Source organism: Trachymyrmex cornetzi, unplaced genomic scaffold (genome assembly GCF_001594075.2).
Source record: "Trachymyrmex cornetzi isolate Tcor2-1 unplaced genomic scaffold, Tcor1.1 scaffold67, whole genome shotgun sequence".
Classification (NCBI taxonomy): Eukaryota; Metazoa; Arthropoda; class Insecta; order Hymenoptera; family Formicidae; genus Trachymyrmex; species Trachymyrmex cornetzi.
In genome coordinates, this window is record NW_017299992.1 from 3,374,138 (window position 1) to 3,390,208 (window position 16,071).

Genomic DNA, 16,071 nt, shown 5'->3' on the forward strand with positions numbered 1-16,071 from the left:
TATATATATATATAATATAGCCCCTAATAAAAAATCAAATTTATCAAATTTTTAGTATTATACATATTAAAGCACAATATTTAAATGAAACAGAATTATGCTAATCGTACTTATCATTGCTACAATTAATTATTTAGTACTTAGTACTTATTCAGTGCTCTAGTTTGTAAATAGGATTATTGTTCAATTATTTTATTTAATTACACACACAGACTGATTAATATTATTTTTCTAAAATAATCAAATAACATAATTAACATATATGTGTAACTTGTACACTTAATAAATTATGCAGAGGCTATAAAAAACTTGTATATTTTAAAAATCAATATATTTACAATTTTGTACTTTGTTAATTAACAGCTATGTCTTTGTGATAATTTTTTCTATGGATAATTTAATAAATACATTTTCTAGATATATATGGTCCCTCATAAATTTTTTATCGAGTTTTATTTTATATCTTATTATCGGTACTGCTTATCAATATTGGTTTTACCTAAAGTTTGATCCAGACTCACAGCTTCTTTTTTGATCATGTTAAGCAATAATTGGGAACTCTCTAGAATCTATAATAAAACAAATATAACACTTAAGAAATGCGAGATTAACATTCAATTTAGAATAGATCACTCAACAATACTACCTTTACATATGCTGCCTCAGTGTCGGCAATAGTTCTATCGTATTCGTTTCTGACCGTGATTCTTTTTGCTAAGCTATCGTTCAATTGCGTAAGTTTACACGACATCTTCTCAATTTCGCGTTGCAAATTGTTCTTCTCTTCCTCCTGGGATTCTATTTGAGCTTGAAGTTCGAATCGTCTTACCTTCATCTCTTCTAAACCTAGAACAAATTTTTTTCTGTACATACATGAATGCAATAAAATAATTCCGTTATTGGAAATATCGAGTTATAATATCGCAGAATAAAGTAAGTTAAGAACATCAATCTGATGTTTGAATGACAATTTCTTTTTCGGGATTAAGATACCTTCAATATTGGGATTGTGTAGCAAAAGAATACTTGTATTATGTTTCAGGTATCTAAAATCGGATCAATTAAAGCTCAAACTTATGAATAATATCAAACATGAATTTTTAGGTTAAATGGGTTACATTTGACAAGCTCCTGATTATACGTTTGCAAAGCAGCTCCGTGTTGAGACATCGTGAATCCTCCATTCACAAAAAACTTCACATAAGGCGTATATATTTAAACTGATTTAAACGCGGATGATGTCAGGCGGGACTATCGAAAACGGCCGTTGTTTACCAATAACCACCAATAACGCAGAAACTTGGAACGTTCGGGTGGACAGCTGCTTCGGTTTTGGCGCGCGATTCCCGCTTTACGCATGCGTATCAGGAGTTATAAAAATACGAAGATTTCTCGTCCTTTTGCCGCGTTATGATCTATATTTTATATATACAAATCTAGAGACTGTACGAAATTGGATCTATAGGAACGGCGATGATTTTTTTTTTATTCATAAAATAGTCATTTTTTGTGACCGAGCTCTAAAAATCAACGCGATAAAGTAGAAGAGGATAATTGATGAAGGATTTGATTAATCCTTCGCAGCTTCTTTCGAGTTTTTGGGAAAGACAATGCAATTCATGATCAACGAAATCGATATGGCGCCTACTTTAATGGAATTCATTTTGCAGATTCTGGATATCCGAGAGATCGAGGCTCAGATTAACACTGGACTAGTTGCTTTCAAAACCAGTTTTCTTTTTCAGAGCTGGAACTGTATTGCATAACTACGTCCGATTGTAAAATTACTTTCGGGGCTGTGGAATATATATTCTTGTAGATATCAGAGTTATTATCATCTTGAAGATCACCGCAAATCTTTATCCTTCTTTAAACAAAAAATTGATCTGTACGAAAACATTCCGTAATCGCATATTCTACGTTTTTAATTAGCAATAGTTTATATATAGAATTATACTCTAATCCATCAGGCATATAAATATACCTACATTTATATTTATATCATTTATATTTTACAAAAAGAAAAAGTGCAACTCAATGAAAGCTCCATGTTTTATTTTTATTTATTGAATTGAAATGCGTTTTTTTGCATCATTTATATTTTACATTTCACGTATTTGGACGTATGTATATTTCTGGATAACGATATAATGCAACTTTTTCCTAAAGTGGAAACGTGAAAAGTGAACACTTTTCATATTTCTGTCTTGGGGGAAAAGTTTGCTAATTAATTAAAAATCTTGGAGTAGAATCAGATAGATCCCTTGGAGACAATCGCGACCTAATTTCACGTCCGTTAATTTATTTCGCGTAGAGGAGGAGGGACGCGTTGCGTCGCGCGTCGGATGGAGACGGTGGATCGCGGGCGGTGAGGACTGGCGAGGACTGGCGAGGACTAGTTAGCGCGCACACCTGAGCTCACCTTTTAAAGGCGTCAGACGGAAGCGTGCAAGCGTGCCGTGGTGGAAAAGCGCACGCCACGATCCACGATAAAACGTGCCTTTCGCTCGGCGACGCGCGCGGTCGACGTACATCGACCGTTCCAGCGATTTGCAGCGATTCCGATCGCGACTGCCGCGAGACGGGCGATCGCGTTGCTCCGCGTCCGCGACCGGGACGTGCATATATATTTCAAGTATCATTATATTGTATGTCGCGAATCCGCGCCAACGCCACCAGAATCGTCGCGAGTGCTTTTCGACCGAGTGCAGGGACGATCGATCTCGAGAGGAGGAAGTGAGGAAGAAAAAGAATACTCGCGGCACGTGATCGGTATGTCGCGGCGATCCAGGCACGTCTGCACGAGGAGTCGAGGAATCACCTGCGGGTAAGGATCAATATGGGGGAACGTCGTAATCTCCCAAGTGAACTCGGGCCCAGCCAGCCGCAGTAATCAGCGTTCGAGAGCGATCTCGATCCTGCACGCTTGCAACCAAGAGATTTGACGCGAGCGCGTAGGTGCGCAACAGCGCACTGTGCGTCCTTGCAATCCCTCGTGATCTTGGTCCCGCCGCGCGCTTTGCTCCGACATTTCTTCATTGACGTTTCCTCCTCTCTTTTCTTTGTTTTTCGGGAATTTATATCGTGCCATCGTGGGAGGATGGTGCGCGGCGCGCACGAGTCGCATGGATCTACGGCGCCTGCGCAACCCGCCGCTTCGTCTCCTGCGTGCACCATTTAAAAATTCCGATTAACGCGAGAAAAACATAAAGCAGGAGTTTAATAACCGGTTGGCTGACGAGAGTGAACGTATTTTAGAGGGCGGATGGCCTTTAATTAATCATCGATGCTGTCTGTCGCACACCTTCCTATAAAGAAAAATTTTCCTATTAATCAATTCGAGGGAATCATATCAATTTGCGAATTCTACAAAAAAATCGAATTTTTTAATCTGTGCCACGGAAGTTTGCCGTTCAATTTCAGAGAAATGATAATTTCTCATCATTTATTTTATAATTAAATATTTATTTATTATCTCATATCGCTTTTTTATATTAGAGATCAAAGACCACAGGTATTCGTAGTTTATTCTTGTATTTAAAACTGTCTTAATTAATTAAGTAATGTCTCAAGATGCTAATTGATTCTGTGATGGGCTTATGACATCTTAAGACCGTCTTAAATACAGAAGAATCGATTTGTAAATATGCCGGCCAAAAAAATCTCACGACGCGCTAAACACACGTGCACATTTAATAAAGATGTAATTGCGACAGATGGGATAATTTGTTGTGAAACGAACAATAAGAAACTACCTTGAAAGAATTGCGAGAGAACGATCAACGAGAGGCAAAGAGTTATATATGCGCATTATGTATTGATCGAAGATGTTGCACATGTCCTTGCCAAGTGACATCATCGTACTAAATAAGGATTTGCCCAATGCGATGAACGCGTCGTGGGCACTGCCTACGGTCGCGAGACAATCCCATAATGATGCACCGTTTTGCAATCTTTATGCGCAGGCAGCATTTAAAGGAACGCCACACCTTACGCTAAATTTATATTCAATCACGAAGGACTAAAGCATTTTTGTTGCAGGTTGACGGTGTAAATGATGCGTATGACGCACAATTTTCTTTTAAAATATGCAATATATTTTAAGTAAGAATGGAAACGGATACGTTTCTACGTTGATGCATCCGTGCAGAGTAAGTATAATCATTTCGTGCTTTTTTTTTATTCTGTGACTACTGTAACAATTCTGATAATCGATTTGTCGATAAACTGATATTTACTTCTGTTTTAGATGAGCTGAAGAAGCTTTATTAATTAGTTACTTGTCTTTGACTCCTTGTGCACAAGTCGACGACTGATACTTCAAAATGCATACTTCGAAATATGCTGGATATCACATTAACGGAAATCGTGATTACATTACAGATGGTGAAGAGAGCCATAGAGCTCCTTCGGACCGTACCATGTCCGAGTATATCGTTGCTAACGAGCATACCACTATGGTAATGCATTTTATACTTACGATGGCAAAGACATTCTTTTAAGCTTAAAGCGTCTTTTATTCTACATATATTAGTGTACACAATGTAGAATACATACGCCTTCTTATATGTACATATATAACGTATATTTAAATTATAATTTTTTAATTATTATTTATAATTTTTTTCTCAAACTCTTCTTTTATAGGTAAAACCTACAAGAAAGAATCCCGCGGACAAGTACGACAGAGAAGAAGACAGAAGATCCAGAAGTGCGCACAACACTCGCGACTCGGTCCTGTCCGGATCTTCGAAGCATAGTTTGCATCCGCTTCGCAAAAGTGCCTCGCATGGCAGTATTTGTGACAATGGTTCAGATATATATGTCACCAGTGCTGCATATAGAGCTACTTCCGACATAAGGTCGCTCAGATTTATAAACGCGTAGCATTCAATACCCCGTAAATATACCTGTAATCGAAAATGTATGTTTTGTGTTATAGTCGGGTATCACGCCGTAGTCTCGCACCAAGCTCCAGATTGGACCACAGAGCGCCTAGTCATTATAGCTACGGTTCCGGCAGGTCAGGCACTTCGACAGTGAAAACTCGTACGTCACGAAAAGGCGGTATTATTGTGGAAACTATGTCAACGCCTAATCCATTTTGCCCAAACACTAAGGGCGTCTGCTGCCTCATGTTACTTCTCAATCTTGGTTTGATTCTAGTTACTTTAGGTTTCGTTATCGTCATACAATTTTTCCAGCCGTTAGTCGTTTGGTAAGAGTGCTGTGTGATCAATTTTTACTAAATATAAATTAATTCCTAAAGATTCCTTAATGATACAAAATGGTTGGATATAATAGGGCAATAGGAGTCAAGCACGGTAATTCTCGTGCAAACCAATACGGTTAACAAAACAACTTTATTAATAATTAATTCGCTTACATGCTCACTTTTGAGCCATCCTCAGAAACAATATGATGTTGTAATTACAAAAAAATTTTTTTTTACAAACTAATTCATTTCAGTGAGCCACCTCCATCTATTAACGGAAACTGTAATATAAAAACAAACTCTAATAACGATCTAAAATATATTAAAATTATTAAAAGATAAATTTGTTGGAAGTAAAAACGATTTATTGTAAAATAATAGAAGGTAGCTCACTAAAACAAAAATTCACCATATCGCAAATACTTAAAAATTTTATAGGTTTAGTCAAAAATCAGTCTTTGACCATTCAGCGAATCAGTGTCAATTATGTTGAAATTAATAAATAACTTTTAATACACCTGAACGTTAATAGGGAGAAAAAGAAAAAAGAAGGAAAGAAGACTCTGATATTAATTTATAGTCCAGACGGACATCAAAACCAAAACTGAATCTTTAATAATTTAATTTTAATGTAACAAAGAATGTACACTGATCCGTTTTTGCTTCCAACAAATTTACCTTTTAATAATTTTAATACATTTTAGATTGTTATTAGAGTTTGTTTTTATATTACAGTTTCCGTTAATAGGTGGAGGTAGCTCACTGAAATGAATTAGTTTGTAAAAAATTTTTTGTAATTACATCATATTGTTTCTGAGGATGGCTCAAAAGTGAGCCGAAACACGTAAGCGGATTAATTATTAATAAAGTTGTTTTGTTAACCGTATTAATTGGTTTGCACAAGAATTACCGTGCTTGACTCCCATTGCGCTGTTATATCCAACCATTTTGTATCAATTTTTACATCGCACATACGCGCGCGCGATTTAAAATTTATATAAATATATATTAAAATAATTATAATTACTTCGATTATAAAAAAGACAAAATTGCAAAAGTTTTATATATATGTATATCGATTTGTATTTCTAATAATTAATAGCAAGGAATTGAAAGCACGATGTATAAATTACACAACTGTATTCTATAAACTTTTATACATAATGCATTTTTTTTAGGATCTTGGGAATAGTATTTCTTGTGTTTGGATTTTTGACACTGATCGGTAGTCTCGTGTATTGCGTACATGTGTTCAAAAATGCCAGACATCCACAAGATATCAATCCAGAAGATCTATACTGGACCCATTACTGGCAAGGTCGTGTTGGTTCTACAGCACCTGAAGTTTATTATAAAGCCGAAGACAAATATCAGGATGATAACTATAGCGATCGATACAGCAAATACTCGGGAAAGTATTATGACAGGCAAAATCAAAGATATTAATATTTTGGAATATAAAGAATAGTATCGATCATTAATTAAAGTACCAATTCACATACATTCTACCAACTCGTAAGATTTGGAAAAACCAATGACGAATAAAAAACTAATCTCAGTGCAATAAAATATACTTATGTATACTTGTGCATAGATATTGTACTAACATTATTTTTCCTTTTCCAGAAAATACAAATTGTCAATGTATTTTATACTTGTTATTTGTATAATACTAATATAAATCATCTGAAAAAAGAATAATTTCTTTTTCTGAAAAATGACATACAGAAATTTCAGCGTTAACTTGGTAATTCGCAATTTAGTGTATCGATATATTAATAACATCTTTCTAATAATAGATAATTCTAAGCATATATTTATATTTTATACATAAAGCATAAATATATGACGATAATGACATTTTTTTAAATAAACATGTACAATGTATTATAGCAAAAGAACATATTCATAATAATACTACATATATCCATAAAATTAAATAATTATCTTAGTGTATAATCAAAAAGTTCTGAATTTACAAAAGTGCCACTTCTACTAACTAGGTAATAAAAAGATCTATTTTCTATTTTAAGTGGTAAATATACTCCTGTTCCATCCTGTCTGTTTGCGGTACACCTTACCTTAAAAAGAATTTTTCAAATGTAAGAAACATGTCAAATAAAAAGTTTTATTTTTTATTTTCGTATTCACGCTCTAAAATTATTATATATTATTATTAATATTATGTATATGAAATTAATTATACATCAAATATTATAACTAACTTTATATTTATAATTATTATGTAAATGTTTCTTATACCGTTCCTACTGGTAAATTTAGTTTGGATTTCTTCTTTCGCATATGATAAGTACTAATTGAAAGTGTTTCACCACCTTTATTTAAAATAATGTATTTGATGCTACGAGCGCACGTAGCATAAATGTAAAGACATATAAGAGGACCTACAAAATAAATACATTAATCTCAAAAAGAATAAAACCTTTTTAAAAAAAAATTTGCTCCATTTTATATAAAGGATTATTTAGCAAATAAGGTAAAAATAAGAATTTTCGCATAAGTAAAACATGCATCTCTATATATGAAATATTGTTACATACATATAAATATAAAAGATAATTCTTACCTGCCATAATTGTAAAACAAAATATGCAAAATCGAAACATGTAGTTCACAAAATGTTCTTTTAAGTTTACATCAGCCCTGTATATATCCCAGAATGATGAAGTATAACTATAATAAGCCAATACTGAACAACAAAATAATTGTACAACTCCAAAAATCCGCATATTTCGGAAATATTTACTTCCTTCAAATTTATATAAAATTACATTGTTCTGTACATTTGTGTTTACATCCAATTGTGACATTTGCCGACGCTGTATTAATAAATTTTGTACCAATTTGTTTGGTTTAAGGAAACTTGTTTGTCGTGTTGCTCCAGCAGATAATCTACATTTTTTTTATGTCATTTTATAAGATTTTATATATAACTGTAAAATATACAGGAAATCCTATAGTTAATTTTAGCTTCCATTTGAAGTTAATATTTTTTAATGTAAAGTAATCAAATGTCATTAATTTTCAAACGATCGTCAAAACAATATTGATATTTCGACATAACATTCTACTTTTTGATCTTTCTCTTTCATTTCTAATTCAAAGTAACCAAATAGCGATCAAGAATATCCTGTATATATTTATATAAATATTCTTTTAATAATCAATTATTAAAAATATTTCTAGATATATATTATTCTTATATATTTTATTAAAAGTTTTATTATAATTATATTTTTTACCTTATGCATCTCGTTAGAAACATTCTAACGGTCACTGCCGTTGAAAATATATTCTTGTCACGTATAAAATATTTTTGTGTGATTTCACGGGCAGATCGTACTTGAGTTAGTAAAGTTTTAGGAATAATAGAATGCCTCAAAATTAGATTTAACATTTTGAAATTGTTTTCGTTCTATGTCACAAAAGGCAACTCTAGAAATTTTATAAAATGTTAATTTGCTTTTAAAATCATTTTCCTATACATAACATTGTATTTTTATTTACAAAAACATTTACATTTATTTTAATTTTGGTTTTCTTTTTATTAATAATAAGGTAATCCAAAAAATACATGTATATATACATATATTCTATAATTTTATATAAAAAATTATGCATAAAAAATTACTATATTCTTACCAAGTTCTTCTGCTGCAATCTGTAAAAATATATATTTTATTTATAAATAGTCAATTCAACAGTAATAAAATTATAAGTAAACTTTTTAGGCTAAAGGTTAGGAAACTCGTAGAAAAAGGTAAACACGAGGATCTGATATCTGATCTCTATAGCTACACTATGTCGTACTTTCTGCACTTAAAATAAGATAAATACAGAGTTGAAGAAAAAAAGAGAAATAATAAAAAAATACAAAGCGTTCGATACAAAAAATGACAAAGGACAATCTCAATTGTTTAATTGCGGTTTTCAAGTGCGGTAAAGTGTGAGTAGGATGAACAATTTACGTTGATCTTTTGTTGACGCTCGTGCACATATATATTTGCGAGCATCGTTTGTCCTTATTTAACATTTATTAGATAAACAAAGAATGAAATGAAAGAGCATCGCGAGTAATTGCGAGCGTCAATTCGTCAAGTGGTGGAGCATGCAGTCTCTACTTTCGTTTTTTATATTTAGGCTTCTCGCTCTCTTTATCTTCAAGGCCTACTTATACATTTAGAGAGTGCAAGTAAAAGCAGGTAAAAGAAACTTATAAGAATGAGTCTACTGTCTAGTCCAGCGACTCTCGTAGTTCGTAGTGTCGACTGTCGTAATTGCGAAGTGAGGAAACACATAACACACGTTCTCTTTTAGAGTATCAGAGCAGAGCAAATCAATCAGGGTGTTCCGAAATTCATTGAAAGATAACGTGGAAATTAATCCGTTGACGGCAGTTGACGGAACGTACGTCGGTCGTCGGGCACGAAAGCGAAACCACACGAAACGAATGGACACGAATTGGCACGAATACGTGCCGCTTCCGAGATGCGATTCATGCAACAGCTCGTATCGTATTTTTACCGTGCGTACAGGTGTTGCGCGACGCGAACGCGAATGACGCGATGCAGTTGTACTCGTTCTCGTTCGTGAACGGCCTGATAGAGTGGCGGAGGCGGACTACGTGAATTCGGTGAATTCTGATCAATTCTAAAATCTAACCTCGGTCGAACTCGCGTATCCTTGACGTGACGTCGCGACGACGGCACTGACGACTCTCACGAGTGCTCACGACAGTGCAGTAGCTGACAGGTATCAGCTGTTCCAGTAAATAAACCGCGCGTCGACGATGGACGACGTGGAGGATACCGCGCGAGACGACCCGGGCCGGGCCGGGCCGTCCGACGAGGACGTGGAGGACGTCAGCGAGTCGGACGACGGCAGCGAGTATTCGTCGCGTAGCGAGGGTGAATTCAACTGGTACGTTATGTCGGACTCGATTCTCCTGAGCATCTTCCAGTACCTGACGCCGAGGGAATTGCTGACCGCGGGCGAGGTGTGCCAATCGTGGTTCAGAGTGTCGCGCGATGAGTTCCTCTGGAAGTATTTATTTTATCGCACGTACAAGATAGATCCGGACGTCGGCATTGTGCCAGGTATGTCTTGCCACTAAGTATTCGCGGCACTTTTACGCGATCGAAAATAACATTCTCCGCCGGATATTGCGTGGAGAAAATATAAATTTGTACCGTCTATTTTCCCCGAGAAGATCCATTCATACTCGGAGCAAAACTGTTAGATTCGACCAAATCGGACAATGATTCCACACATGGCATTTATGAAGACAATAAATGCAAAAGTAATAATAATAGAATAATAAAACAGTATTTAAAGTTAAAGAAATATGTGTACAGCAAAGTAAACTTTTTTTTTTAAATGAGTTAATTTGTAATTCATGAATTCCTAATTATTCAGATTAGTATAGCAACGTTCATTGATTGTTGCTTTTTTAGAATGCTACTTTTGTCGTTACATATTCTTATAAAACAATCTTGTTACTAACGATACATATGAAATTTGTACATTTTCAATTTTTATCTTTTGACAAATGATGTTTCAGAAAATCTTTTTATGTACATTAGAAAAATTTCATCTTATAATAATATATAGATATATAATTAAATTAATTTTTTATTATTTTATATGCATATGTATATATTTGATCAATATTCTTTATATTTATTATTCTTTCGTAGGAAAAACCTCCTGGTTGGGCGAATTCAAACGCTTGACATATCACACTCCATTGATAGAAACTGAAGTTCTTAAAGAACATTCACATCAGGTCTTACACGTGAGCTTTTCTCATAATGGCAAAATGTTTGCAACCTGTTCAAAAGATGGATATATTCTTGTAAGCTCTTCTTTCATTTTGCAATTATTACTTTCTCTCATATACTTACATTTATCATTCGCATTATTTTGTTTTAGGTATGGCAAAGTCAGTATCCTGTTACCATAAAATATTGGCATGATATGAAGACGTTTAGTTGGAAATATACACAATTTTCCCAGTTTAATTGTACAGATACGTTACTTCTTGTGTCTGGTGTCCATTTTGGTACACCCCATAGTACTTCGGGTGAAATAGCAGTATTCAGAGTAGCACGTAAGTAAAATTAAGATCTTATCAATAAGAAAATAAAGAATATACGACTAAAATAAATCTTAAACTGGGAGTCAACAAGATTATCCGACGATAGATTTTGATAAAAGAAATTATAACTCTATCCGATACATGCTTATATGTGTTTTTTGTCTATTTGTAGCTGGATTTGATCTCCAGTGTAGAGTAGTGAATAAGCCGTATGACATATTTGGTACATGGTACAGTGAACGTTACCTTTTAAGTGGAAATCTACATTGGTTGGCACATTTGGTTAGTACTAGCGTAGTTTGGCTCAATAAGGCAAACCAGGAATCAGCTAGCGAACATGTGCCTATTATGACGCAACTCTTTAGGTAAAGTAACAACTCGGTATATTTTCTTAATCGATCTGAATCTTTAACTTCTTGTTAAAAACATAAACAAATTTTCTTAAATGGATTATAATTTTTTTTTCATGCAGTTGTAATGATTTTTCAGGTTCTATAACGGAAATGCTTCCTCGATTAGAGCGATTATGGTTGCAAATTGTTTAGCACCTGCTCCAGCTGAATCTACAGAACAACAGAGCCAACCATCTTCCTCAAATACAAAGGAAGAAAAAGGAAATCCACCAAGTCACAAGGATTTGTTGTCTCCTTCAGGCGAATCTAACAGCTCGCAAAGTCAAGAAGAACCAATATACTACATTTCATCATCAAGAATACAGTATGTAAAAATTTCTTTTTTTTACGCACAATGTGGTCCACTTAGATTGAAAACGTTGACTATTTTACTTATTTTTGATAATACGAAAAAATGTTTTAGATGAAAATGAGACAGTTTTGAGAGGGAAATTATTAAGGTAGAGATATCAGAAAACTAATATATTTAATCTTTCATGTTAAAATATGTGCTAAAATAAAGTATAAAATATCTCATTGGTTTTTTCATATTTCTACCTTTTATACGCAGAATAATTAGAGAAATCATATTATGTAAAAAAATTATATAATTCCATTTTAAAAAGTAAAATCTTCATATAAGTATATCTTCATATCTTCTTGGCACTTCCACCTAGAAAAAGAACAACGTAACCGAAATACGTTCCTTTTATATGAAATATTTCTTCGTATCAAAAATAAACGAAGCATTTAAGGTTTTGAATTTAAGGATAGATCACCCTGCATACATTCTTGTTGGATGTTAATATACATAATATATATACATGATAGATATAGTAAATTAGAAGGTGCATTTTCGAATTGGAAGAAACTTGGTGATGGTTTCGAATATGCTAGTCCTATACAATACAATCAGGAATATAGGCAGGTTGAGATGCAGAAGAAGGCACACGAAAGCGATAGCGAAAGTGAGAATCCGCAATGGGAGGAGGAGGAGAGCGAGTCTGGAGGTAGGCAAATTATGCATGTAATGCATAGCAATAGGAAATAACTGTAATCGGCTATCCTAATCACTGTGTAGGATATGACAAAAAATGAGTTTACAGAATCTTCAATAACCGAGGAATGTGATACAGACGAGTTAGCCAATAATCCCGAAAAACTTCTTATCTTTACAACTGGCTCGAAAACATATACTCCGCATAAAGTTGGTTTTAAGAGGATCAAATTAGTTACTTTCCCACGAAGATTGGATCCGGGACCATCACTGCGCGAGAGAATAGCTCAACAAAAGAGGGAACGAGAGAGACAAAATACTCCGTCAGTAGAAGATTGGTTAAATTATGAATCTGTGGCGGATAAATTCGATAAAATAGATCATTTAATTGATCTTCATGGTCACATTATTGGAATGGGACTTTCCCCCGATCATAGGTCAGTTGTAGTTGCATAGCCATGTAGAATAAGTGTACTTGAGATGTATAGACATTTAATTATGTATGTATTATTCAGATATCTTTATGTAAATTCGAGGCCGTGGCCGAAAGGTTACGTTATTACCAATCCTTTACAACCACCGCCGATAGCTCAAGAAATTGATATCCATGTAATCGACTTGGTAACACTGAAGCAAGTTGGTACAATGTTAAGGGCACACAAAGCATACACGCCTAATAACGAATGTTTCTTTATATTTCTGGATGTATGTAATGAATACGTAGCAAGGTAATTAATACGCTTGTATTTAATTTATTAATTTAATCAAGATTTAACTTTTCAAAATATAAAATACAATTACTATAAAATATTTTTGTTTGCAGTGGTGCGGAAGATAAACACGGTTACTTATGGGATAGACATTATGGAATCTGTTTAGCAAAATTTCCCCATAGTGATGTAGTCAATTCAGTGGCTTTTAATCCACGCGATCCTGAGATGTTAGTTACAACCAGTGATGACTATACAGTTAAAATATGGCGAAGTCGGGCTATGGTAAAGGCTTTAGATTTAGATGAAAAGTCTTATTGTAGGGGGATGGAAGTGCGAAAGAGACATAAATATCAGAAATGCGGCACTAATGTTGACTGATTAAAAACTATTAAATTTCTAATTTAAACATTTATTTTTACAAGATCTTAGAGATATATTTTACATTTAAGTTTTAGTGTATACTATACAAAATCGTCCAGAATACTATTATTGCATAAAAACACAAATATGATAAGAATATATTTTTTGATTACCTGGGATTATGCAGATTACATATGCAGACTTTCATTTTTTGGTAATATAATATAGAGAATCTCATTAGACGAGTACTTCTATTTTGAAAAAAATAAAAATTACTAAGAATGTTGTTAAAAGAATGAATATCATAAGAATATATTGTTGACACACGTCTGTTATGATGCAAAATTAGAAAATAACTTACGAAAGATTTTAAAATTTTATCATCCATTCAAAAATAGATTATTATCAAACTATTTTTAAATTTTCAGAACTCACAAACTAATATTAGATCAGCGATTTGCCTAATGATAAAAAATCTTATCTGCTTATTCCTATTCTATGCACATTAATGATTTCTCAAGATATTTTTTTTATTTCAGCTTAAAATCTATAAAGTCTATATATATATATATATATATATATAAAATCAAAGACTCAATGAATCACAATTAAAATTTCGGATTTTCTTATTAATCTATTCTGTATTTTATGTATATTTGAAATATTTACAAATTTCATCTACCTACGCTTATATTAAATAAAGGGAATAAATGTAAATGTGCACTATTTTGTATCTTTTCTTTGTCATATGTAATACGACATAATTATTTATAATTATGGCGTACAACAATGCATGCCGTAATTTGTAATACATTATTTCATTTCTTGAGCTTGCATTATAGAGCAATTGCATTGTAAGATTATAAATGTAATAAATCTCTCTCAAAAAAAAAAAAAAAAAAAAAGATTAAATTTTGACATATATTCCTAATTTTTCTTCATATCAGAATATGATTGCAAACTTGATTTAATAATAATTAAATACATGAATCAATATTATTATAAATCACAAAATAATGTATATTTTTTTCTAGCGCATAAAATCTAGATCTCTATATTAGATAAATAATAAATAACAAACAGTACATGTAAAGTAGATAACATTAATCGGACGTAAACATATAAGGAATGATGAAATTACTTTTCAAAGAATGTTGAATAATTTACTATTCGCAAGACATGTATAATGATTAACAATTTCAATAATATTTATAATCTTCTGCGCGATTAAAGCACTGTAATATAAGTACATATACTAGTGCAAAATCATATTTAAAGTTTGTGTACCTAAAATGACAACGCAACATAACTTCATCTATATTGTATAATTATAATATTTTAATCATGTTATATATATTATGACTTACCTAATATCATCTTTTTCTGTATTACATACTGTCTCGAGAAATATAAAGGAATTTATTTTCCATTTAGAGAAAAATTGTCAATAGGGGTATATAAGCATAAAAACACTTATGTTGAACCTGTTGCAATCGGTTCTGTAAAAAGAATAGGATAAGAATCAGTAAGAGTAACAGGTACAAATATATATATCTGATCTATTATAAAAAAATTTACCAGGATGTGATGACATTCCTTCTCGCGCAGGATCACCAGGTTTAGGTAAGACTTTCTTATGAGCATCTTTATGTCCATGACAATGTTCGCATTCATCATCACTATCTTCAGAACTACTTTCACCAAAAATTTTTGGTTTCTCATAAATACAACAACCTATAAAAAAAATTATGTAATTAACTCTTTTTGATAAATGAAACCTAAAAGATTACATAGAAATAATAAATACTTACATTTTGATTTCTTTTTATTTAAATTTTCATTATCTACGGTCCCTTGTGTCCATTGGACCTTTTTATTTGATTTCGGCATTCGTAGACGTAATCGTACAGTAGGTACATCCTGAAAAAAAAAAGTGAAATTTTCAATAACATAAAGTGTATTATTAATCCGGTTATAAATAGTGACTATGAGAAAGATATTTGTTATAATATATATATAATAAAAAATTGTTAATGTAAGAGTAAAAAGCAAATAAAATTAAAAAATTTTTATTTTCATTATAACTGATTACAAAATAATAATTTTATAATATATTATAAAGTTTTAACTGAATTAAAATGTTTTAAACTCTAATGAATTAAATCGAATATCATAAAAATGCTAATATTTATTTTTAATTTATAATTTAAATTACCAATCTATTCTCCTTAATTTATATATTAGTCATTATTATATTATATATATTAAAATATTTT

The 16,071-nt window shown here is 32.5% G+C and overlaps 5 protein-coding genes across 9 annotated transcripts in view; 2 read left to right on the top strand and 3 right to left on the bottom strand.

Annotated features, from left to right (window-relative positions):
* Positions 1-432: 432 nt before the first annotated feature.
* On the bottom strand, positions 433-2,649 carry LOC108767408 (Sjoegren syndrome nuclear autoantigen 1 homolog). 3 transcript variants are annotated; one of them, XM_018517300.1, is made up of 3 exons: positions 2,423-2,649; positions 647-846; positions 433-569 (listed from the first exon to the last, which is right to left on the bottom strand). In XM_018517300.1, exons 1-3 carry the CDS (start codon positions 2,640-2,642, stop codon positions 468-470), a joined length of 522 nt encoding a protein of 173 aa, XP_018372802.1. In that variant the 5' UTR covers positions 2,643-2,649; the 3' UTR covers positions 433-467. The 3 variants fall into 3 exon arrangements, with proteins under 3 accessions (XP_018372802.1, XP_018372804.1, XP_018372803.1); XM_018517302.1 differs by lacking the exon at positions 2,423-2,649 and adding an exon at positions 1,142-1,882; XM_018517301.1 differs by lacking the exon at positions 2,423-2,649 and adding an exon at positions 1,119-1,879.
* A 113-nt stretch (positions 2,650-2,762) lies between these two features.
* LOC108767407 (uncharacterized) lies at positions 2,763-6,855 on the top strand. 2 transcript variants are annotated; one of them, XM_018517297.1, is made up of 6 exons: positions 2,763-2,827; positions 4,042-4,151; positions 4,250-4,460; positions 4,648-4,862; positions 4,943-5,218; positions 6,394-6,855. In XM_018517297.1, exons 3-6 carry the CDS (start codon positions 4,326-4,328, stop codon positions 6,659-6,661), a joined length of 894 nt encoding a protein of 297 aa, XP_018372799.1. In that variant the 5' UTR covers positions 2,763-2,827; positions 4,042-4,151; positions 4,250-4,325; the 3' UTR covers positions 6,662-6,855. The 2 variants fall into 2 exon arrangements, with proteins under 2 accessions (XP_018372799.1, XP_018372800.1); XM_018517298.1 differs by lacking the exon at positions 2,763-2,827 and having other exon boundaries at positions 3,481-4,151.
* Positions 6,856-7,158: 303 nt separating this feature from the next.
* On the bottom strand, positions 7,159-9,964 carry LOC108767213 (transmembrane protein 223). The gene is made up of 6 exons (XM_018516952.1): positions 9,899-9,964; positions 8,879-8,897; positions 8,479-8,671; positions 7,803-8,128; positions 7,478-7,620; positions 7,159-7,296 (listed from the first exon to the last, which is right to left on the bottom strand). The coding sequence occupies exons 3-6, from the start codon at positions 8,631-8,633 to the stop codon at positions 7,159-7,161; spliced, it is 762 nt and encodes a 253-aa protein (XP_018372454.1). The 5' UTR covers positions 8,634-8,671; positions 8,879-8,897; positions 9,899-9,964.
* On the top strand, positions 9,122-13,967 carry Fbw5 (F-box and WD repeat domain containing 5). Of its 2 annotated transcripts, XM_018517267.1 has the most exons (10): positions 9,122-9,930; positions 9,970-10,332; positions 10,933-11,090; positions 11,168-11,345; positions 11,506-11,698; positions 11,823-12,050; positions 12,557-12,735; positions 12,832-13,159; positions 13,238-13,450; positions 13,546-13,967. In XM_018517267.1, the coding sequence occupies exons 2-10, from the start codon at positions 10,026-10,028 to the stop codon at positions 13,811-13,813; spliced, it is 2,052 nt and encodes a 683-aa protein (XP_018372769.1). In that variant the 5' UTR covers positions 9,122-9,930; positions 9,970-10,025; the 3' UTR covers positions 13,814-13,967. The 2 variants fall into 2 exon arrangements, with proteins under 2 accessions (XP_018372769.1, XP_018372770.1); XM_018517268.1 differs by lacking the exon at positions 9,122-9,930 and having other exon boundaries at positions 10,010-10,332; positions 10,933-11,030.
* An 886-nt stretch (positions 13,968-14,853) lies between these two features.
* LOC108767233 (protein phosphatase 1 regulatory subunit 11) overlaps positions 14,854-16,071 on the bottom strand; it is a 4,611-nt gene continuing 3,393 nt past the window's right edge. The window contains exons 2-5 of the mRNA XM_018516972.1: positions 15,607-15,715; positions 15,374-15,529; positions 15,163-15,294; positions 14,854-15,082 (exon numbers count right to left, since the gene is read on the bottom strand). Of these exons, the coding sequence (XP_018372474.1) occupies positions 15,269-15,294; positions 15,374-15,529; positions 15,607-15,715 (291 nt within the window). The 3' untranslated portion in view covers positions 14,854-15,082; positions 15,163-15,268. The remainder of the gene's footprint in view (positions 15,083-15,162; positions 15,295-15,373; positions 15,530-15,606; positions 15,716-16,071) is intronic.